Genomic DNA, 25,227 nt, shown 5'->3' on the forward strand with positions numbered 1-25,227 from the left:
AGGTCTTACAATTGTGATAGTCGAGCTATGTCCCACCACGGTCTGCCGGCGATCGCCTGGCTCATTGGGACCCATTTCTTACCCATCTCCCTGGCAGTCCACTCTGTAACAAGCCTAAAATGTAGAATTGAATTGAAGCACAGGTGGTGGTGTTCCCGGAGGAAAATATCCGCACATTCAATATGACATTAAAATTATTGTTTTTATAAAGCGTGTATAAGTGATATCATTGGGTGCTCTACCCTAAAAGAGCCCACCACCAAGGGGCTCTAATAGCATGAAAAGAAGGACTTTCCGTGCATCAACTTAACAAATTTAGGGTTCCTATGGCACACCTTCGTATATGTAATAGATCTATATATATTTTAGATCAAATGTATAGAAACTGTAAAGGATAATTTTCCCTTTTTCTTTTTCACATTAGACCACATACAATAACAGGAATTCAAAACATTAATTCAACACGATCCGATTTTGGTAAAGATCTGTATTTTTTTATTATTCTTGTCCGTGAAGATATTTCATTTCTTTCATAAAATATTCCCAGCACATTATAGCCAACAGGTGTTTCGTCTTGTTCTAAGACTTTCTCAAGGCCTTTAAATATACAACTGCATATCATATAGGGGTAGTGGCCCAGTTCTTTGAAACGTGATAAGCTTTGTGAAATGACTCATAGGTAGGTACTGGTATACCCTTCAGAAAACTCTCACATGGAGACACAATCCGTCAAAACAATGCCATTATCAGGCTTCTTGTATTAATCAATTTCATTTCCTTCAATGTTCCACGGTATAAATATGGTAAAATGTCACCGAACAAAAATGAATGGAGACGCCGATCCGCGTGTTGATATGCCGAAGGTGAAAATGAAAAGCAATCCTGCTTTCCCGACGTTCATCCTGAGAAGGAAGATAGCTGTACACTCAGTCGGAGTTGCATTTGTGGAAGCACTTAGCCCGGCTTCCAGACAAACAGCACCAAGGTATTGGGTTAGGTCATTCTAACAGGCCTGGGAAATGGGTACCCCCGATATGCCCTATTTAGCATAGAGGATAGCAATAGATAGGAGTAAAATTAGGAACGTTAGGAACAATTACCATGATTGAATGGTTTGTATTTTTCACTATTCTAATAATACGTATTCCAATATTTCTCAACTTTCGTATAATAGCAGTCCATGTTATATTTGCCATGATTAGAGCTTTTCTATAAACATTTGAAAATGCAATATTATATCTTTTCTTTGTGAACACTTTGGGCATCCAAGAGTAACAAACTAAAGGGTTCGATCGGTTTCCCTGATATCCTTTGGAATCGGAGAGTCATGTTCTAGGTTACCGACAGCATCTATAACTCTGTAGGTTTTGGAGTTTAGATGTGGTATTGTGAGCTAACCAAACAGACCAACGTTTACTGGTTATATAAGGAGCCCCGGTCTCTGTATTATTAAATTTTGTTGTCTGAATACACAGTTCTACTAGATTAGTAGGAATGGTCTAACAGTGGTCACCTAGAGCCAGCGGCGTCCAGTCGATCGAGCCTCCCTCCTGTCCCAAAGAGGTGCTGCCACAGAATCAACTCCCTCTGCAGCTCATCAAGGTCTAGGGACTAACGCTTTGGGGTCCGCGAGTCCTTTGTAGGAGGTTCTACTCAGATGGTTAACATACTACCATCGTAATCAGACCTTCGGAGTACTTCTTACCTGTGAATGCCTGACCTGACCAGGGTAGGTCTTCCCTCATCTCTACCTCTTTTATGTCCCCATTTATGTCCCATTCACGTGATGAACCTGTGACATCACCAAATGATATAATGGCACTAGAAAGTCAGAGCCCACATACTGTATTACACCGTCTTTTTAAGAGAGACCTTCACATACTGATTAATGTGTGACTAAATATATTTAACAATATATACTGCAGCGAATTTGAAACCAACAGCTTGTACTGAGCTCTGACCTCAGCTTGCTTTGGACCCTAAGTGTCTGATGTCCCTTTGCAATGTTAAGGAGCGGGTCTCAGAAGACTGGACCCTAAGTGTCTGATGTCCCTTTGCCATGTTAAGGAGCGGGTCTCAGAAGACTCGCAGAAAAGGTCAGAAGCGCTGTCACTTGTTTGCGTTTCCTGCCTCAGAAAGTCCATTTTTCACTCTAGGACTAGAACACTCTTAAGACGTTCCTTATACCTGGGACTTTGCGATCTTAAAATATTGTACAAGTACAACTGAAGTGTCCCGAGAACAACAGTGCATCTATCGTGCAATCAACCAGTATGAATCTAGATGAAAGAAAGACTCAAAGAAAAATATCTGAGAGAGGGGTGCGCAGAAGCTCCCCTAGTATCTGGGTTTAGGCAAACTAGCAGGGGACCACAGGAGCAAAACGAGAATTGCCAATAGGTCTCACCTCGATCTAGTGCAAGTGGCAAGATATTAGCTTTGCCAATGCCCATTTGTTAAGTATTGTTTTAAATTCTGACCAGGTTTAAAAAGAATAATGAAGTGTCAGAATTCAAAGAAAAATCATTGTGAAGGCCTAAGTGGCTCCGAACTGGAGAAAGTGCTCAGTCCCTTGGTCCTCTAGAACTGACCAGCAGCAGATGTATGGGCCTCCGGGACACGAGACGTCCCCTTTTCAGGACTGCTTAGTACATCCCCAGCCTCATACTGAAGCCAAGTGAGTGCAGCTGCCAGTCGCCCTCCAGCACTGTACAGGCCTGTGTGTGCTCATGGGCTCTGCATTTACATCAAAAGGCCTTTCAACACTGTGTCCAATTACAATAACACACTTAAAAGTGTTGTGCTCTTTGGCTTTCTAGACCTGACTCACGGTTAGAGTATAGGCACTTACCATCAGTATGGAGACACATCACTGTTGTCATAGTCTGCCATACACACTCGCCTCTCACATCCCATGAATATACACACACATACTTTTGTGGACCGCAGAGACGAAGATCTTCACATGCAATCCCACATTGTGCTTTAGTTGAATAGAAGTCTACGTATCAATGTGAGCCCATGGCCCATTCTGCCACCCATCACCTGCCTTATCTACAAGTCATCAACCTCTTACCAGGGAGTCGTCCAAGTTGCTGATGCAGTTGTAGCTGAAGTTTAGTGTGTGCAGTTCAAGCCAAGGGAGTGCCGAGCTGAGATCCCCTCCACATAGCGAAAGGACCTCCTGCAACAAGAGTAAGATGCAATGACATCAGAAATGTCCCCAAGGCCATTCTCCAACCGTGGTTTAACATACCTTGGCTTCCACAACTCACTCCCAATAGCTGCTCAAACCTGGGGCCTACAGGATATTTCCGAAGGTCACACTCCTCAGCGCCTCAAAACTCGTTCCAGTCCGCAAAACTCAGACACAGCAGATTTTGAAACCCAACACCTGCCTGCTCTTGCGACAATTCACACAACCCAACATTTGAAAACGTACCTTCCACTACAATTTGCATTCAGCACCTCTTCAAATTTCATGGGCGCATCCTTCAGCAACTCACACCAAACAACTCCTCAAAACACATACCCGTCAGCTATTTTCCCAACTCTCACACAGCAGTTGCTTAAACCTTGTGCCTCGTTGAGGCACCAGTGAGTCGGGAGAGGACTTGGGCCACATGAGAAGTGAGCTCTGGCAACCTAATAGAAAAAGCAGCTGAAATAGCTCAGTGACATCGTCATCAGATGGTTATTCGATTCTGCCTAAGATCTTGAGCCACCTGGGCGAACAGATCCTACCAGGGAAATATAGTTGTTTGCTGCAGATCCCACAAAATGCTACCAGAGTAAAGTGTAGACCCCCCTGCAATAACCTAACCCTATGGATGCCCCCTGCCCATTACCATGTTGGTAATCAATTACAAAATGTTCGACTCCGAGAAGGCCTGTGAAAAGTGCATTCATTTAACTTTTCACATACAATATGTGTTCACTTCCAGTCTAGGCTAACTGTAGAAATGCTCCAAGTAGAGCCTTGGCAGTCCTAACCTAATGGGTAAAACTGAGCAGAGACAAGAGGTAGAGCCCTGGACACCAAGAACATCACCAGCAGACACGATGCAGCTGCCTTGCACAAAGGAAATGGAAGATAGTTTACAATTCCCTAATGGAAAGATAGACAACCTCTAGAAAGATTTCATTGATAAACACGACTATCAATTATCAGCAGTAAAGGCGAGGGTATCCTACAGAACAAGGCTCCCAGATCAATCAATCAATCATTCGCATTTATAAAGCGCGCTACTCACCCATAAAGGGTCTCAAGGCGCTGGGGGGGGGGGGGGGGGGTCAGTGCTCGAAGAGCCAGGTCTTGAGCTGCCTTCTGAAGGAGAGGTGGTCAGGTATGGCGCGGAGGTGGCTGGGCAGCGAGTTCCAGGTCTTCGCTGCCAAGAAGGAGAAGGATCTTCCTCCGGCGGTGGCTTTGCGGATGCGGGGTACAGCTGCCAGGGCCTGACCGGCGGAACGTAGAGTGCACGGAGGGGTGTAGAAGGAGACGCGGCTGTTGATCAGTTTGGGTCCGAGGTTGTGGAGGGCTTTGTGTGCGTGGGTGAGGAGTCGGAAGGTGATCCTCTTGTTGATGGGGAGCCAGTGGAGTTTTCTCAGGTGTCCGGAGATGTGGTGGTGGCGAGGGATGTCCAGGATGAGTCTCGCGGCGGCGTTCTGGATTCGTTGGAGTTTTCTCATCAGCTTGTTGGTGATGCCGGCGTACAGGGTGTTCCCGTAGTCCAGGCGACTGGTTACGAGGGCGTGGGTGACGGTCTTCCTGGTGTCGGTGGGGATCCAGCGGAAGATCTTGCGGAGCATGCGGAGGGTGTTGAAGCATGCCGAGGTCACCGCGTTCACCTGCCTGGTCATGGAGAGTGATGAGTCCAAGATGAAGCCGAGGTTGCGTGCGTGGTCGGTGGGTTGGGAGTGCTGCCTAGGGCGGGGGGCCACCAGGAGTCGTCCCATGCGGTGGGAGTGGGGTCGAGGATGAGGACCTCCGTCTTGTCTGCGTTCAGTTTCAGACGGCTGTCTGTCATCCAGTTCGCCACTTCCTTCATTCCTTCGTGAAGTTTGGTTCGGGCTGCGGTGGGATTGTTAGTGAGGGAAAGGATGAGCTGGGTGTCGTCGGCGTATGATATTAGGTCGAGTCCGTGGTTGCGTGCGATGTTTGCCAGGGGGGTCATGTAGACGTTGAAGAGAGTGGGGCTGAGGGAAGATCCTTGGGGTACGCCGCAGATGATTTCCGTGGCTGTCGATCTGAAGGGGGGGAGGCGGACTCTCTGGGTCCTGCCGGAGAGGAAGGAGATGATCCATTCGAGGGCCTTGCCTCTGATGCCGGCGTTGCTGAGGCGTCGTATTAGGGTGCGGTGGCAGACCGTGTCGAAGGCTGCAGAGAGGTCCAGTAGTATGAGGGCCACGGTCTCACCCTTGTCGGTCAGGGCTCTGATGTCGTCCGTGGCTGCGATGAGGGCGGTTTCGGTGCTGTGGTTGGCTCTGAACCCGAACTGTGTGGGGTCGAGGGAGTCGTGGGTTTCCAGGGCGTTGGTGAGTTGAGAGTTGACAATTTTCTCAATCACTTTGGCGGGGAACGGCAGGAGAGAGATGGGTCTGAAGTTTTTGAGATCGGTGGGGTCTGCTGTGGGCTTCTTCAGGAGGGCGTTGAGCTCTGCGTGCTTCCAGCTCTCCGGGAAGGTGGCGGTGGTGAGGGAGGCGTTGATGACGTCTCGAAGGTGTGGTGCTATGATGTCGTCGGCCCTGTTGTAGATGTGGTGCGGGCAGGGATCCGATGGGGAGCCGGAGTGGATCGAAATCATGGCGCGGGTGGTCTCCTCGGTGGTGGTTGGGCTCCAGTTGAGGATGGTGGTGATCTCGTTGGCGGGTTCTGGGGGGGGTTCGCGTCGGTGGTCGGGAAGCTGTTGTATATGTTGGTGATTTTCTGGTGGAAGAAGGTCGCGAGGGAGTCGTAGAGGTCCTGTGATGGAGGGATGGAGTTGTTTTCTGCGTCCGGGTTGGAGAGCTCTTTGATGATGCAAAAAAGTTCCTTGCTGTTGTGGGCGTTGTTGTCCAGTCTATTCCGGTAGGCGGTTTTTCGTGCGGCGCGGAGGTGTTGGTGATGTTGGCGGGTGGCGTCCTTGAGAGCTGAAAGGTTCTCTTCGGTCTGGTTGAGGCGCCACGTCTTCTCTCGGGTGCGGCATTCTTTCTTGGAGTCTTTGAGGTCGGGGGTGAACCATGAGTTTTTCTTGTGGTTGTTGGTGCTGGCTTGAGTCTTCAGGGGGGCCAGGAGGTTTGCACAGTCGGAGAGCCAGTTGGTGAGGTTGTTGGCGGCTTCGTTTGGGTCAGTGGTGCCGGTGGGTTGGTTCTGGGAGAGGGTTGCTGCGATCTGTTCTGTGGTGATACGGTTCGAGTGTCTTCTTGGTGGTTGCTGAGTGTGGTGATGCACGGTGGTCTTCTTGAAGCTGAAGTGGACGCAGCTGTGGTCCGACCAGGTGAGTTCGGTGGTGTGGTTGAAGGTGACGTGTCTGCTGGAGGAGAAGATGGGGTCGAGTGTATGTCCGGCGTAGTGGGTGGGGGTGTTGACAAGCTGGTTCAGTCCCAGGTTGGCGAGGTTGTCCAGGAGGGCGGTGGTGTTGTTGTCGGTGGGGTTCTCTAGGTGGAAGTTGAGGTCTCCTAGGAGGATGTAGTCGGTGGAGGAGAGTGCGTGAGAGTTGACGAAGTCTGCGATGTCTTCGGTGAACTTGGAGCGAGGTCCTGGTGGTCTGTACATGAGGGTGCCTCGGAGGGTGGTCTTGGGGTCGCTGTGGATCATGAAGTGGAGATGTTCGGCGTCGGGGAATGAGTTGTCGGTGTCGGTTGTGACTCGGATGGAGTTTTTGTGCGCGATGGCGATGCCTCCTCCGATGCGGTTGGTGCGGTCTCTCCGGATGATTTTATAGCCGTCGGGGATGGCTATGGCGATGTCGGGTGCCGAGGAGGGGTTCATCCAGGTCTCGGTGAGGAAGGCGATGTCCGGGTTCGTAGAGTTGATGAGGTTCCACAGTTCGATGGCGTGCCTGTGGACGGATCGGGTGTTGACCAGGATGCAGTGGAGGTTGTTTCCGGGGGCGTTGTTCTCGGCGGGAGCGCAGTGGGTCCGATGGCAGGAGAAGCGGCAGTTGTTGCAGGTGAAGGGTCCGTGGGTCCGTTTCGGGGTGGCGCGGTAGCAGCCGGGCGTGCGGCCGGGGTTGAGGCTGGTGAGGATGGCGGAGTCGTAGGTCAGGCGGAGGGGGTGGGGACCAGGGGTTTAGGCGCTGGGCGTGGACCGGGCGTGGACCAGGCGCGGACGGGCGCAGACGGGCTTGCCTTAGGCGCGCCAGCGGCGCGCCCGCTGTGCGCGTCCGCTGCGCGGCCTCGCAGCAGCCGCCATATAAGGGGGTAGCGGGGGGGCGGGGTGAGCTGGGAGGAGGGCGGGTAGGCGGGAAAAGCGGCAAAAGGCGAAGGCGGAAGAAGCGGCGCAGAGAGGCCTAAAGGACGAGGCGGCCTCAAAAAAGCGGGAAAAACGGACGGCGAGGGGGGGGGGGGGAACGGCGAGTGGGACAGAAGGCACAGTCTTACAGGGGTACAGAAGGCAATAAACGGGGGGGCGCAATCACACGGGGATACAAAATGCAAGAAGGGGGGAGAGGGGAGCACAAGCACGCAAGGATACAGGAAGCAAAAGGGGGGGCGTGATCACACTGGGGTACAGAATGCAAACAGGGGGTCACAAGCACACAGGATACAGCAGGCAGAGGGGGTAACAGGCGGATCAGCAAGCAGAAGGAGGAGAAGGCAACACACAAGAGCTGGTGGCGCTGCGGGGACAGGGGAGCGACCTACCCTGAGATCAGCACTGAATCAGCATAAACTGGTGCAGGAAATCAAGGTAGTGGCATTCAAAAACAAAGATTTAGAAGGCTACTGTGCTTAATAAAGTCCACATCATGTGACTGACTAAGGCTGATGGGGGGGCCCCACATGGAGAAATGTGCGGAAGAAATGCCGGTGTCTCGGTTTGGACATGAATCTTTCTTTCTTGCGCACACAGGCCCTGTGGCCCACAAGCCCTGGCCAGGCCAGAATCCGAGACCGGAAATAGTGAGCCTTCTTATAATTATGGCTTGGGATACTGTGCTGCATCTGAATGGAGAGAATCCAGAGCTCCCGTATAGGGATCCCCCGTTGCATTCGAACCCCGACTTTACTGCTTTAGTTCAGGCAGGTGGATGCTCATTCCTAAAAAAAAAAAATCAAGAAACGACTGCACAAGAAATATATTAGATAATCTGTGATGTAGCCAGCCAAACTGAGAGTTGAGCATAATGGAAAGGTGCATCTCTTCACTCAACTGGAAACATGGTCCGGCTCTGGCAGTCCAGGCTCCCATCACGAGAGGCGGGTCCGGCACTGAAGGCCTCAGTGACTAGCAGTGGACTGTGTTCCACTGTTGCTTCACTACAATCATTTCATAACATCAAGGTGTCGCTTTGTTTCTCATTATATACAGTGTCTGTGGGCTATCACTACAGGCAACAAGCTGCCAACAGTACTGGATGAGCCATGTTCAAGCACACGGAGTATCTGCATGGATTTGTGGTGTTGTCTATGGATATGTTTATGACTGAGGACACCTATTGGCTGGTGGGCCTGGCAGGCATATGTTCATTACTGTGATGGGCAATAGGCTCAGCCCTGGGCCGGATGCGCGCTGCTTGGAACCCTCGCATGCGGAGCACGCGTGGTCATGATGAGGGCTGGTGTAAGGTTTAATTCCCTTCCTTGAGTTGTGGAGGGTTATTCGCTAACATTTGGGAGTGCCGTGGGTGGAGAGAGAGGAAGATGAGGTGTTGTAGGTTTCTAAAATATGTTTCACTTCATCCCTAAATGACACTGAAAAACATTTAAATGCAAGTTAGGCTGTGAGGGGCCGATTCACAGAACTAACTTAAGACAAAATCCTAAACTTACTACTTTTGGTATTCACAGAAGTTAGGACTTTGTCTTAAGACAGACTTAAGACAGACTTAAGACAAAATCCTAACTTAAGTCTGTCTTAAGTCTGTCTTAAGTTTGTCTTAAGTCTGTATTAAGTTTGTCTTAAGTCTGTCTTAAGTCTGTCTTAAGACAAAACCTAACTTCTGTGAATACCAAAAGTAGTAAGTTTAGGATTTTGTCTTAAGTTAGTTCTGTGAATCGGGCCCTGAGTGTGTACATGCCTGTCTCACATATGTCCAGTTCATGGAGAACCATGAACCAAGTGATGAGCAGGTCCCAGTACCAGCTCCCCCTCCCTGCTGCATGCCTCGCTCCCAGCTGCTTGGTTCCTTTCATTACTATTTATACATTGCATCGGTTACCGCTTACTTTAGCCTTTTCTTTACTGCAACAGTGTATATGCTGTATTTGAACTTTGTCCAGCCACTACAACAGCGTTTTCTGCTGTAAGCGTAACTCCCAAAAATCTAAATGACAGGCCAGGATCTACTTAATGGAGTCAGTCTGCGCCTGTTCGTGCCTGGATCGCGCCCTGCGCCAGGAACTTTGGCTCCCCCGCCTCCCATCGCGGCATTGCCACTGAGCTCCGAGCCCTTGAAGCCGCAACATCTGCTGCCGCACCTCACCACAGTGGGATCTTTCATCTGCCTGCACTACTGCTTCGCCTCCATACCGGAGCACCCTCTTGTACAGCAACCCTTGCCACACCAGCTACGCCTCCTGCTCAATGCACAGTCACTCTGCAAACATGCCATCGAAATCTGGGACACCATCACCTACCTCACCCCCGACATACTCATCCTCACCGAGACCTGGCTCAACCCTGCATCTGTGCTCGACATTGCCTCAGCAACAGCAAACAGCTACAGGATAACGCACCGAGAACGCACCAACAAACATGCATTTGGAATCACAAGCATCCACAAGGAAACCATCCAATGCACCAGCACTGTAGACAATGCCACCCAGATCATGGAACATCTGAACTTGCAACTCCACACTGACCGAAAACCACCATCAGAGGCACACTCACGTACAGACATCCAGGCCCCCGCCCCACCTTCTGCAACGTCATTCCCGATTACATCGCCCTGCTCGCTATTGACTCCAAGCACTACATCTTCCTCGGAGACCTCAAATTCCACCATGATGCCCTGCACAACACCAGATCTGCCAACCTCCTCGAAGGAATGAACACCCTTGGACTCACTCAACTAGTCAACAACACTGTGCACATCACAGGACACACACTCAACACTATCTTCATGGCCAGCGACAGAGTCAAGTAAAGCCACATCACTCAACTCACCTCGACAGACCATGCCATCGCCCAATTCACCATTACTGGCCCCCCGGCACTACCGCCACACATACCAGGACCAGTCACTGAAGCTGGAACAAAGTATCAGAAAGCCAAGGGACCAATATCCTCAACTCCTCCCAACTAAACACCTCCAGCAACCTAGAACAGGCTGTCAAAGACTTCTGCGCCTGGATCACCGAATGTGCCGGCAGAGTCGCGCTCATCAAGCCTCCAAAACCTAAGAGACCCTCCAATCAGGCCAGCTGGTGAATCACGGAACTAAGAGATACAAAACGCAACAGCAAGCAAATCGAAAGAAGACGGCGCACCACCAAGGAAACCGCTGACCGAACCTCTTTCTAAAGTTCGCTCAACCAATACCACCAACTTCTGAAGAGGACTAAAAGGAACGCACTTGACACCCACATTGAGACAAGCTCCATCAGCAGCAAAGAGCTATTCAACACAGTCAGGGAGTTCTTAAAGCCCTCAGCCTTCAAAAACAAAATCACCTCCTTCCAGGAAATCTGTGACACCCTGGCGGACTTCTTTCAGAACAAGATCAGGAGATCTACAAAAACTGAGCTCCAACCCACCGCAACCGAACATCCTCAACCTCGTCGCTACTTCAGATGAAAGCCCCAACCCCCTGCTAACCACCTAGGAGCAGCTCACCACTCAAAACACCACAGCTATCAAGGACTCTGTCCCCTCTGGAGCACCTACGGACCCCTGTCCCCACTACATTTTCAAACTGGGAAACAAATCGATCAGCAACAAACTCCCCACCATCCTCAGTGCTTCCATTGCCACGGACTCCTGCCCCGATGAATGGAAACCCGCCGAAGTCAAACCCCTTCTCAAGAAACTGTCCGCCTGTCCTACAGTTCAAACTTTCTCAGTAAAACTGTCCATGAGTTGGACAACATAAACGTCACAACTGTGAAAGAATGAGTGCACACACACCATCAGAATATGTTGGCCTGAGTTTTGACTAGCTCACAATGCACCATCTATACCCCTATCCCATGCAGGTAACAGATGGCATGTGCAAACACAGAACCCGTATATGCCCAAAGAGACAAGAGTAATACACCAAATTGGCATTTCATTATTTTTTGATGCAATAAGATTCTTGTGTAAAATACTATACCCCAAACCTATGCAGGTAACAGATGGTATGTGCAAACAAAGAACTTATGTATGCCCAAAGAGAGACAAGAGTAATACACCAAATTGGCATTTCAATATTTTTTGATGCAATAAGATTCTTGTGTAAAATATGCGCGCTGTAATAATCAATAGAAGGAAACAAAACAGAGTAATCAGCATCATAAGAATGGTAAAGAAAATGAACAATTTAACCATTGGAATATATGCTTGCATACAAGTACAATTATTTTTGTGTTCCCACGCAGTGCTCCCTATCCTAGTGTGCCTAGGCTGAGTGAATCTGCCAGAATCCCTTTAGGGTGATCTAACTCCACAGTTATCTGTGGGTATGTTTCATCTGGGAGCCCTACTTGGTGTGGAGCTGGGCACCATCCTTCTCAGGAGGCAAACAGGATCCAGCTGGGCTGGAAATCCGGCATGGGGCGACCTTGACAGTCAGCAAACTGCTCCTCTTACTAAGCAAAGGAGTGATGTTGTTTATATAATAAATCACACCTTTGCTGAGTAATACAGCCTGGATGGAGAACATGCAAAGTGTGCATGACTGTTTGGCCGGCCGAGACGGCTGGCCAAACAATCATGCACACTTTAGGTGCAGCATCAGCCACTCCTTCTCCCTGAGACGTGGGAAGCCCAGCCCCACCCTAGCCTAACCTGGGGGCAACTGGAATACAATTTCCCATTGCACTGCTTTAAAGCAGGGGGGCGACGCCCCTCTGCTTTAGCAGAGGAGACACAACTGTGTGGTATAGTAAGGCACCCCTCTAGCAGGCCTCACAATCCTAAGGCAGGGTGCACTATACCACAGGTGAGGGCAAAGCACTATGAGTAATATGTCCCTACTGTGTCCAAGTCCATTCTTCGGCATTGTAAGTGCAGTGAAGCCATAATGAGTACATGGGCTAGGAGGTTGTCATTACAAACTCCACAGCTCCATGATGGCTGTACTCAAATTTAAGACGTTTGGTACCAAACTTCTCAGCACAATAAACCCACACGGATGCCAGTGTTGGACTTACTGTAAAACGCACTCAGAGGGCATCTTAGAGATGCCCCCAAGAAACGACCAACACACTAGTGCACAGCTGACTGGTCTGAAAAAGCCTGCCATGCACAGACTTGTTTCTGACCCCCTGAGCAAAGAGCCATTGTGCTCTTGTGGGTCAGAGACCGAGGCTGCTTGGGTGGAGGTGCTTCACACCTACCCCCGAGCAGGAACAACATTCAGGGTGGTGAGCCTCTAAGGCTTCCTGCCCTTTGTAATGCCAGCCAGAGCCTCTCCAGCCAGTGGAGATGCCTGCCCCCTGACGAACCCCACATTTGGTTGCAAGGTCGGTAGGAAAATTAATAGCCAGGAGAAGTGTGTCAACTCTCAGCCTGGACCACCCCTAAGGTATCCAGAGCTGAAGTAACCCCCTACCTAGGAAATCCTCAATCTTAAATGGAAGGTTAGGACATACAAAGGCTGTAGTCACCCTAAAGGCAACATATCCCTTTGGCTACTACCTGCCAGTACCTGTAATGCCCCTAAATTCAGTAGTTAGGAATACCCCTGAAACTTGATCCTCAGATTCCTGCGACCTAAGAAGAAAAGGATTAATAAGACGCTGTGCAGCCGAGCCTGGAAGATGACTACTGATTTGGCCCCCGTCCTACCGGCATATCTCCTGCTCAAAGACCCTATTAAGAAGATGATGCCGCCTGTCCTGTGGTCAGTGACTTACAAGAACCCCAGGAAGACTGCCACCCTTTAACGAAGACCAGACCTCCCAATGACAATGGCCTTGTCCAGAAAACTCCAACGACTCTGAATCAAGGCAGATCTGCGATCCCCGCTACTCTGCACTCGACACACACGGCCTGAGTGAGTGGCTTACCTGTCCAGTGACGTGTCCCCTGCGATCCAGACCTCGACTCAATCAGTGGCTGACCTCTCCGGGACCCCGTGAAGTTGCCTGCAGCTTCTACACGAAGGGAACTCATGACCGCAACCGGCTCCGATAAAGGAAAATCCGAGTCCAAAGGGCACCCCTGCATCCCCAGCCTCCGACTTTGGGAAGCCCAGCTGACGGTGCCCAGCCATCCTTCGACATCTCAACTTCCCTGCCTTGCTGGTGGTCACCTTCATCCAGCCTCATGGTCCGAGCCTACAGCCTCTTTGTGTGACCGAGAACCCCTATTTGTTTGCAATGGGGGCCAGATGCTCATGTGCTACCCGAAGCTGGCTGGCCCTGCATTGCTGGTGGTGTAGCTTTTGTGATGCCTTGTTGCCCCCCACCCGGGCATGCTTAAACCCCCAGGGCCTGTGCCCTGAAATCACTGGTATCTACCTGCGAACCACACCTCTTGTGGGTGCCCCCAGTCTCCATTAACTTACATTGGGTTCAGTGATCTCTGCACCCAGAAGCCCAAGCGCCACTGGTGGTGGTGCTGTACCTATGTTAAACTGAACCTTGCCCAGTTTTGGTCTAAACCCCTGAAGACTAGAAGAGTAAGTTGTGTACTTACCTGTTAATGCATATAACTGTTTCCCTTCCACAGGATTGCTTTGCATTTCTCCTATTGCATTGAAACGGTCTTTCTTTGACAACTGCTAAGTTCTACTGTTTCTGATTAACAACACAAAAGTATTTCTATTACTGCAGCCTTGCCAAGTACCAGGCATCAGGCGTTAGACTAACGCATTTCAGTGTGGTGGTACGCATCACCGCACTGAAATGCGAAGTCACGCATTACAGGCCACCTCAGCTGTCTGGCCAGAGCAATGTATACTTAGCATTCAGCAATTAGCAAAAGCAGTTGTCTCGCAGTCAGTGCTGCTCGCAGCCTAAGGGGCTGCCTCAACAGCGCTCCATTCACCTATACTGCACCGGTATGACTCAGCTCAACATGTGACATGGCGTCATGGAGAGGCTGGCACAATGAGTGCTTTCTGCCCAATGGTCGCTGAGAGACCGGACTTATAGGCCTGACGCCCACGTCACGCGTTTGCGGGGGGCAATTATGTTTTCTAGTTTTGAAGCTGCAGAGCTCACACCGTTAGTGTTGTACTGCGCCGATTCGTTGGAGTCTTAGAGTGACGCTTCCTGCCGCGTGAATGCGGACCTCACCCGGCTGACCGGACGGACCACGTGCCTGTGCTGCAGCTGGCCTTCATGTCAGCTGCACTAGTCCCTGGACAGGTCCGCTGCTGGAGAAGTTGCCGCGGCTGGCATATACATGCCGTGGTTCGCTCTGCGTGACTGTCACTCATTGAAAGGTATTTACCATCCTTCTAAGATAATATTTTTAATTCGAAGCATCGGGACACTGGATGCTGGGCCTGTTAGCTACAGTTCAGCATGCTCATTGACTGCGATGGACGCTGGCTGCGTGCTACAGGCCCTGAGCTTAGGTGGGCTGCACCTTTACCAGATTAGTAGCATTAGTCTCCACTCATTAATGGGGTCCAAGTGACAATCAACCGGGACACACAAGGGAGTAAAGGTGAATATGCAAGTGGGCAGGAAGCAACCAGTGCAGAAATTAAAAGCCTCTGTGTGAGCAGGAGGTACAAGTCCAAGGCGATCACCTGCAGGCCTGCCCAGGACGACGCTTCAGACCCCCATCACCAAACTGTAACTGCAGCTCCGTGGCCCCTAACCAGCACGTGCCCAGGCCGGCGCTTCAGACCCCTATCACCACACTGTAAATGCAGTTCCGTGGCCCCCCTACCCAGCACATGCCCAGGCTGGCGCTTCAGACCCCCATCACCACACTGTAACTGCAGCTCCGTGGCCCCCTACCTAGCACGTGCCCAGGCCGGTGCTTCAGACCCCTATCACCACACTGTAACTGCAGCTCCGTGGCTCCCTACCCAGTACATGCCCAGGCCGGCGCTTCAGACCCCCATAAACACACTGTAACTGCAGCTCTGTGGCCCCCTACCCAGCAGATGCCCAGGCCAGCGCTTCAGACCCCTATCACCACACTAACTGCAGCTCCGTGGCCCCCTACCGAGCACGTGCCCAGGCCGGCGCTTCTGACCCCTATCACCACACTGTAACTGCAGCTCCGTGGCCCCCTACCCAGCACATGCCCAGGCCGGCGCTTCAGACCCCTATCCCCCTATCACCACACTAACTGCAGCTCCGTGGCCCCCTACCCACAACGTGCCCAGGACAGTGCTTCAGACCCCTATCACCACACTGTAACTGCAGCTCCGTGGCCCCCTACCCAGCACGTGCCCAGGCCGGTGCTTCAGACCCCTATCACCACACTGTAACTGCAGCTCTGTGGCCCCCTACCCAGCAGATGCCCAGGCCAGCGCTTCAGACCCCTATCACCACACTAACTGCAGCTCCGTGGCCCCCTACCGAGCACGTGCCCAGGCCGGCGCTTCTGACCCCTATCACCACACTGTAACTGCAGCTCCGTGGCCCCCTACCCAGCACATGCCCAGGCCGGCGCTTCAGACCCCTATCCCCCTATCACCACACTAACTGCAGCTCCGTGGCCCCCTACCCACAACGTGCCCAGGACAGTGCTTCAGACCCCTATCACCACACTGTAACTGCAGCTCCGTGGCCCCCTACCCAGCACGTGCCCAGGCCGGTGCTTCAGACCCCTATCACCACACTGTAACTGCAGCTCCGTGGCCCCCCTACCCAGCACATGCCCAGGCCAGCGCTTCAGAACCCTATCACCACACTGTAACTGCAGCTCCGTGGCCCCCTACCCAGCACGTGCCCAGGCCGGTGCTTCAGACCCCTATCACCACACTGTAACTGCAGCTCCGTGGCCCCCTACCCAGCACGTGCCCAGGCCGGTGCTTCAGACCCCTATCACCACACTGTAACTGCAGCTCCGTGGCCCCCCTACCCAGCACATGCCCAGGCCAGCGCTTCAGAACCCTATCACCACACTGTAACTGCAGCTCCGTGGCCCCCTACCCAGCACGTGCCCAGGCCGGTGCTTCAGACCCCTATCCCCCTATCACCACACTAACTGCAGCTCCGTGGCCCCCTACCCACAACGTGCCCAGGACAGTGCTTCAGACCCCTATCACCACACTGTAACTGCAGCTCCGTGGCCCCCTACCCAGCACGTGCCCAGGCCGGTGCTTCAGACCCCTATCACCACACTGTAACTGCAGCTCCGTGGCCCCCCTACCCAGCACATGCCCAGGCCAGCGCTTCAGAACCCTATCACCACACTGTAACTGCAGCTCCGTGGCCCCCTACCCAGCACGTGCCCAGGCCGGTGCTTCAGACCCCTATCACCACACTGTAACTGCAGCTCCGTGGCCCCCTACCCAGCACGTGCCCAGGCCGGTGCTTCAGACCCCTATCACCACACTGTAACTGCAGCTCCGTGGCCCCCCTACCCAGCACATGCCCAGGCCAGCGCTTCAGAACCCTATCACCACACTGTAACTGCAGCTCCGTGGCCCCCTACCCAGCACGTGCCCAGGCCGGTGCTTCAGACCCCTATCACCACACTGTAACTGCAGCTCCGTGGCCCCCTACCCAGCACGTGCCCAGGCCGGTGCTTCAGACCCCTATCACCACACTGTAACTGCAGCTCCGTGGCCCCCTACCCAGCACGTGCCCAGGCCAGCGCTTCAGAACCCTATCACCACACTGTAACTGCAGCTCCGTGGCCCCCTACCCAGCACGTGCCCAGGCCGGTGCTTCAGACCCCTATCACCACACTGTAACTGCAGCTCCGTGGCCACCTACCCAGCACGTGCCCAGGCCGGTGCTTCAGACCCCTATCACCACACTGTAACTGCAGCTCCGTGGCCCCCCTACCCAGCACGTGCCCAGGCCGGTGCTTCAGACCCCTATCACCACACTGTAACTGCAGCTCCGTGGCCCCCCTACCCAGCACGTGCCCAGGCCGGTGCTTCAGACCCCTATCACCACACTGTAACTGCAGCTCCGTGGCCCCCTACCCAGCACGTGCCCAGGCCAGCGCTTCAGAACCCTATCACCACACTGTAACTGCAGCTCCGTGGCCCCCTACCCAGCACGTGCCCAGGCCGGTGCTTCAGACCCCTATCACCACACTGTAACTGCAGCTCCGTGGCCCCCTACCCAGCACGTGCCCAGGCCGGTGCTTCAGACCCCTATCACCACACTGTAACTGCAGCTCCGTGGCCCCCCTACCCAGCACGTGCCCAGGCCGGTGCTTCAGACCCCTATCACCACACTGTAACTGCAGCTCCGTGGCCCCCCTACCCAGCACGTGCCCAGGCCGGTGCTTCAGACCCCTATCACCACACTGTAACTGCAGCTCCATGGCCCCTACCCAGCACGTGCCCTGCAGCTCCGTGGCCCCTACCCAGCACGTGCCCAGGCCGGTGCTTCAGACCCCTATCCCCCTATCACCACACTAACTGCAGCTCCGTGGCCCCCCTACCCAGCACGTGCCCAGGCCGGTGCTTCAGACTCCCATCACCACACTGAAACTGCAGCTCCATGGCCCCTACCCAGCACGTGCCCAGGCCGGTGCTTCAGACCCCTATCACCACACTGTAACTGCAGCTCCGTGGCCCCCTACCCAGCACGTGCCCAGGCCGGTGCTTCAGACCCCTATCACCACACTGTAACTGCAGCTCCGTGGCCCCCCTACCCAGCACATGCCCAGGCCAGCGCTTCAGAACCCTATCACCACACTGTAACTGCAGCTCCGTGGCCCCCTACCCAGCACGTGCCCAGGCCGGTGCTTCAGACCCCTATCACCACACTGTAACTGCAGCTCCGTGGCCCCCTACCCAGCACGTGCCCAGGCCGGTGCTTCAGACCCCTATCACCACACTGTAACTGCAGCTCCGTGGCCCCCTACCCAGCACGTGCCCAGGCCGGTGCTTCAGACCCCTATCACCACACTGTAACTGCAGCTCCGTGGCCCCCCTACCCAGCACATGCCCAGGCCAGCGCTTCAGACCCCTATCACCACACTGTAACTGCAGCTCCGTGGCCACCCTACCCAGCACGTGCCTGGCTGCAATAACCGGGAAGCACATATATGGCACAGTACCAAGTTAGTCCAGTACAGCTATGCTCAGCCTGGCTGGTGACTCGAAAAGCACATCTATCATGTGATCCATTTTGTTTACTTGTGAAACTTCTGTCGCACACTGCACCTGGAACTCACCCGAGTGGTGGAAGGTGCTCCGTTCAAATAACATGAGGTAACCACCAGCTGGTAGTGGACCTGAATTCTTTGTGTGCCAGGAGTCTTTATGCAACAATACCAAATGTCAGGATAACTCTGGTGAATAAGGGAGTGCTGGGGCAAGATCAGCTTTTGTTGAGTGACAGTTTTCACAAAAGAACATAAATCACGAATATTGGCAAAACTGTATTTTATGAGGATTAGCGGTGAGTTAACTGCTTTTCACTAACTTTGTGCCCTTCAATTTCTGGCCCTTAGAGCAGTTTTAACATCTTCTTACAGTTTCTTGTTGCTCAAATGGGTGTCATTTCTGATACTTATGTTTCCCTCGTCGTCATTGCTTGATTTTGCTCCTGAGACAGTGTCACTCAGTCATTGAATGTCACTCATATTTACAGTGAAATTATGAAAATGTCACACAAAAGCAATCTGAAACCTTGGCAGCTATGTTACTGTAAAGCATTTTTACTGCCTTGCAAAAGAATTCCTACTGCATTTTGAAAAGTATTACTACTCTTGAAACTGTCCTCTTGGTTCTAAAAATAAAATAACAAAATAATAACTTTTGATACAAAACAATTGGTCTTGGATTCAGTCTGAGTGTGTGATCATATCTTGCCTGAGTGTGTGATCATATCTTGCCTGAGTGTGCACAACAAATGCTTAACACAGCTCTTTGATGAGCCTGACCACACAACCACAAATAGAGCTTTTAATATGATCTACTCAAGCCTCTGGGGATCCACCGTACTCTGGGCACACTATACCGTACATTGTAATTGTAATAATATACACAGAGCCAGCTTCCTGGGGTCACCTGAGCCCTAATCACCAGCGGACTGAAACGCGGCAATGCATTCTATGCAGGAATCACCTTACACCTCCTGAAGAGACTTCAGACCGTACAGAAATCCACAGCCAGACTCAGCCTTGAACTCCCTAAATGGACCCGCATCATCACCCGCCTGAGAACCTTTCACTGGCTCCCCATTCTGAAGAGATCCCGCTTCAAGATGCTGATCAACACGTACAAGGCCCTGTACAACCAAGGACCTGCCTACATCAACCACCGACTGAACTTCCACCAACCCACCAGGCACCTGCTCTCCGCCTCCCTTCATCTCGCTCACACGCCTCGGATATGCCGAAGCTACAGCGGAGGTCGTTCTTTCTCCTAACTGGCGACCAGATCCAGGGACAACCTCCCTCTTCACCTACGGACCTCTCCCTCTCTCCTGGAATTCAGGAGAGGACTCCAGCCCTGGCTGTTCCACTGAGCCTCCGCAGCAGGATACTCAGTGACTGAATACCTCACAGGTGATTAGCCAAGCTAAACAAATCTGGTTTGATGGATTGTTACGATGCCAGGCTGAGACTAGCTAGCCGGAACATACATGGGGATAATAATCCATGCAAGTGCTTGCTTGTCTTGATGGTCACAAAGTTGGAGTAGCTCTCCTTCATGAGATGCATCATAGGCTCTTCATTGACATGCAGAGATAGGTTTCTTCATACACCACAAACGACAGAGGTGGCGGCGCCGCCCTGCAGGAAGGGGCGGGTGATCGAGAGAAGGCGCAGTGATAGATACCGGTAAGTACTGGCAAGCAGGTGTGTGTGTTGTGTGTGTGTTTTATGTGTGTGTTGCATGTCTAGTGTTGTGGGTGTATGGTGTGTGGAGTTGTGTGTTGTGTGGTGTCGTGTGGTGTGTGTCGATACACCTGAATTTTTATGAAAGTATGCTAAACTGTTGTAGATTTGCAGACATGCCAATGCTATCGAGGGGCAGGGGTGGGTTGTAATTTTAATGTGACAGTTTCCTCCCAGCTGGAAAGAGTAACTGAGGTCCACAGCCCACTTTCAAAAGCAAAAACCGCAGCAATCCATATCATGCAGCTATCTAATCAGGTAGAACCTTGGACAGTATTGACCCATCAACTAGAGAACACACCTACTATTCATTGGTGCAAGATGCGAGTCCTTGGATTGATTTCTGGTTAGCAACACAATCCAGGACGGTTCAACTTTGCATGGTCAATAACCGGCCACAAACCTGGCCAGGTCACTCCTCAGTGATCCTGCTACTGATAACCCGCCCGCCCCGCAGAGCTTTAGGTCTTGGAGATTAGAGGGATGTGATCTGCAAGACTATGCATCCGCTCTGTGGTCACGACGGGTAATGTGGAACACATCGCAGTGAATGTGAGAGTACAGAAGGATGGTGTGCACACTGTGGAGCACAAAGGCTGTACAAATACTACCCGCCTCTATGCAAGAGTGCAGAAGGATGCTGTGCACACGGTGGAGCACAAAGGCTATACTACCCGCCTCTATGCGAGAGTGCAGAAGGATGCTGTGCACACGGTGGAGCACAAAGGCTGTACAAATACTCCCTGCTTCCATGTGAGAGTACATACAGAAGGATGCTGTGCACACGGTGGAGCACAAAGGCTGTACAAATACTACCCGCCTCTATGCGAGAGTGCAGAAAGATACTGTGCACACGCTGGAGCACAAAGGCTATACTACCCGCCTCTATGCGAGAGTGCAGAAGGATGCTGTGCACACGGTGGAGCACAAAGGCTGTACAAATACTCCCTGCTTCCATGTGAGAGTACATACAGAAGGATGCTGTGCACACGGTGGAGCACAAAGGCTGTACAAATACTACCCGCCTCTATGCGAGAGTGCAGAAAGATGCTGTGCACACGCTGGAGCACAAAGGCTATACTACCCGCCTCTATGCGAGAGTGCAGAAGGATGCTGTGCACACGGTGGAGCACAAAGGCTGTACAAATACTCCCTGCTTCCATGTGAGAGTACATACAGAAGGATGCTGTGCACACGGTGGAGCACAAAGGCTGTACAAATACTACCCGCCTCTATGCGAGAGTGCAGAAGGATGCTGTGCACACGGTGGAGCACAAAGGCTATACTACCCGCCTCTATGCAAGAGTGCAGAAGGATGCTGTGCACACGGTGGAGCACAAAGGCTGTACAAATACGACCCGCCTCTATGCAAGAGTGCAGAAGGATGCTGTGCACACGGTGGAGCACAAAGACTGTACAAATACTATCCGCTTCTATGTGAGTGCAGAAGGATACTGTGCACACGGTGGAGCACAAAGGCTGTACAAATACTACCCGCCTCTATGTGAGAGTGCAGAAGGATACTGTGCACACGGTGGAGCACAAAGGCTGTACAAATACTACCCGCCTCTATGTGAGACTGCAGAAGGATGCTGAGCACATGGTGGAGCACAAAGGCTGTACAAATACTACCCGCTTCCATGTGAGAGTACATACAGAAGGATGCTGTGCACATGGTGGAGCACAAAGGCTGTACAAATACTACCCGCCTCAATGCAAGAGTGCAGAAGGATGTTGTGCACACAGGCTGTACAAATACTACCCGCCTCTATGTGAGACTGCAGAAGGATGCTGAGCCCACGGTGGAGCACAAAGGCTGTACAAATACTACCCGCCTCTATGCAAGAGTGCAGAAGGATGTTGCGCACACGGTGGAGCACAAAGGCTGTATAAATAGTACCCGCCTCTATGTGAGACTGCAGAAGGATGCTGTTCACACGGTGGAGCACACAGGCTGTACAAATACTACCCGCCTCTATGCAACAGTACAGAAGGATGCTGTGCACACGCTGGAGCACAAAGGCTATACTACCCGCCTCTATGCGAGAGTGCAGAAGGATGCTGTGCACACGGTGGAGCACAAAGGCTGTACAAATACTACCCGCCTCAATGCAAGAGTGCAGAAGGATGTTGTGCACACAGGCTGTACAAATACTACCCGCCTCTATGTGAGACTGCAGAAGGATGCTGAGCCCACGGTGGAGCACAAAGGCTGTACAAATACTACCCGCCTCTATGCAAGAGTGCAGAAGGATGTTGCGCACACGGTGGAGCAGAAAGGCTGTATAAATAGTACCCGCCTCTATGTGAGACTGCAGAAGGATGCTGTTCACACGGTGGAGCACACAGGCTGTACAAATACTACCCGCCTCTATGCAACAGTACAGAAGGATGCTGTGCACACGCTGGAGCACAAAGGCTATACTACCCGCCTCTATGCGAGAGTGCAGAAGGATGCTGTGCACACGGTGGAGCACAAAGGCTGTACAAATACTACCCGCCTCTATGCAAGAGTGCAGAAGGATGCTGTGCACACGGTGGAGCACAAAGGCTGTACAAATACTACCCGCCTCTATGCAAGAGTGCAGAAGGATGCTGTGCACACGGTGGAGCACAAAGGCTATACTACCCGCCTCTATGCGAGAGTGCAGAAGGATGCTGTGCACACGGTGGAGCACAAAGGCTATACTACCCGCCTCTATGCGAGAGTGCAGAAGGATGCTGTGCACACGGTGGAGAACAAAGGCTGTACAAATACTACCCGCCTCTATGCGAGAGTGCAGAAGGATGCTGTGCACACGGTGGAGCACAAAGGCTATACTACCCGCCTCTATGCGAGAGTGCAGAAGGATGCTGTGCACACGGTGGAGCACAAAGGCTGTACAAATACGACCCGCCTCTATGCAAGAGTGCAGAAGGATGCTGTGCACATGGTGGAGCACAAAGACTGTACAAATACTACCCGCTTCCATGTGAGTGCAGAAGGACACTGTGCACACGGTGGAGCACAAAGACTGTACAAATACTACCCGCTTCCATGTGAGTGCAGAAGGATGCTGAGCACACAGTGAAACACAAAGGCTGTACAAATACTATCCGCTTCTATGTGAGTGCAGAAGGATACTGTGCACACGGTGGAGCACAAAGGCTGTACAAATACTACCCGCCTCTATGCGAGAGTGCAGAAGGATACTGTGCACACGGTGGAGCACAAAGGCTGTACAAATACTACCCGCCTCTATGTGAGACTGCAGAAGGATGCTGAGCACACGGTGGAGCACAAAGGCTGTACAAATACTACCCGCTTCCATGTGAGAGTACATACAGAAGGATGCTGTGCACACGGTGGAGCTCAAAGGCTGTACAAATACTACCCACTTCCATGTGAGTGCAGAAGGATACTGTGCACACAGTGAAACACAAAGGCTGTACAAATACTACCCGCCTCTATGCAACAGTACAGAAGGATGCTGTGCACACGGTGGAGCACAAAGGCCGTATAAATAGTACCTGCCTCTATGTGAGACTGCAGAAGGATGCTGAGCACACGGTGGAGCACAAAGGCTGTACAAATACTACCCGCCTCTATGCAAAAGAGCAGAAGGATGTTGTGCACACAGGCTGTACAAATACTACCCGCCTCTATGTGAGACTGCAGAAGGATGCTGAGCCCACGGTGGAGCACAAAGGCTGTACAAATACTACCCGCCTCTATGCAAGAGTGCAGAAGGATGTTGTGCACACGGTGGAGCACAAAGGCCGTATAAATAGTACCCGCCTCTATGTGAGACTGCAGAAGGATGCTGAGCACACGGTGGAGCACACAGGCTGTACAAATACTACCCGCCTCTATGCAACCGTACAGAAGGATGCTGTGCACACGGTGGAGCACAAAGGCCGTATAAATAGTACCTGCCTCTATGTGAGACTGCAGAAGGATGCTGAGCACACGGTGGAGCATAAAGGCTGTACAAATACTACCCGCCTCTATGCAAAAGAGCAGAAGGATGTTGTGCACACAGGCTGTACAAATACTACCCGCCTCTATGTGAGACTGCAGAAGGATGCTGAGCACACGGTGGAGCACAAAAGCTGTACAAATACTACCCGCTTCCATGTGAGAGTACATACAGAAGGATGCTGTGCACATGGTGGAGCACAAAGGCTGTACCAATACTACCCACTTCCATATGAGTGCAGAAGGATACTGTGCACACGGTGAAACACAAAAGCTGTACAAATACTACCCGCTTCCATGTGAATGCAGAAGGATACTGTTCACACGGTGAAACACAAAGGCTGTACAAATACTACCCGCCTCTATGCAAGAGTGCAGAAGGATGTTGTGCACACAGGCTGTACAAATACTACCCGCCTCTATGCGAGAGTGCAGAAGGATGTTGTGCACACAGGCTGTACAAATACTACCCGCCTCTATGCGAGAGTGTAGAAGGATGTTGTGCACACAGGCTGTACAAATACTACCCGCCTCTATGTGAGAGTGCAGAAGGATGGTGTGATCATAATCATTCAATTTACCATAGAACGCAAAGGTGGTATGGTTAAGAGCTCACCTCAAGAGTAGTGACACACCTAAAGCAGGTGAGAACTTCCAACTGGGAGTAGAGGGACTGGAGTCCTCGAAGACAGTGCAGGGGCACGTTCCGGAGCTGCAAGATAAGCAAGGGTTAGAGACACCAAACGAGTGGGCAGGGAAGGAGTGCAAACATCAGAGGGAGACTGAGAGAAGCAAAACACCCAGGAAGAAGAAAAGCAAAGACAAAATAAGGGAAAAGAGGAACAGTAGAACGAAGCGCACAGAAAGGAGAAAGAGGAGATGGCAAGGAAGACTGACAGGAGAGAGTGCGACTTACGAATGACAAAGGCAAGACTACGAGACAGAGAATCTGACACAAAGCACAAGCAGAAAGAGTACAAGT

At 51.9% G+C, this 25,227-nt stretch overlaps 1 protein-coding gene across 1 annotated transcript in view; it reads right to left on the minus strand.

The window, feature by feature from the left end:
• The window catches only part of STK11IP (serine/threonine kinase 11 interacting protein), a 410,719-nt gene that overhangs the window by 335,176 nt on the left and 50,316 nt on the right, over window positions 1-25,227 (minus strand). Inside the window, exons 5-6 of the mRNA XM_085650186.1 lie at window positions 24,862-24,957; window positions 3,077-3,184 (exon numbers count right to left, since the gene is read on the minus strand). Coding sequence (XP_085506312.1) covers window positions 3,077-3,184; window positions 24,862-24,957 — 204 coding nt within the window. The remainder of the gene's footprint in view (window positions 1-3,076; window positions 3,185-24,861; window positions 24,958-25,227) is intronic.

The sequence above is a fragment of the Triturus cristatus genome, chromosome 3_2, assembly GCF_964204655.1.
Source record: "Triturus cristatus chromosome 3_2, aTriCri1.1, whole genome shotgun sequence".
Taxonomy (NCBI): domain Eukaryota; kingdom Metazoa; phylum Chordata; class Amphibia; order Caudata; family Salamandridae; genus Triturus; species Triturus cristatus.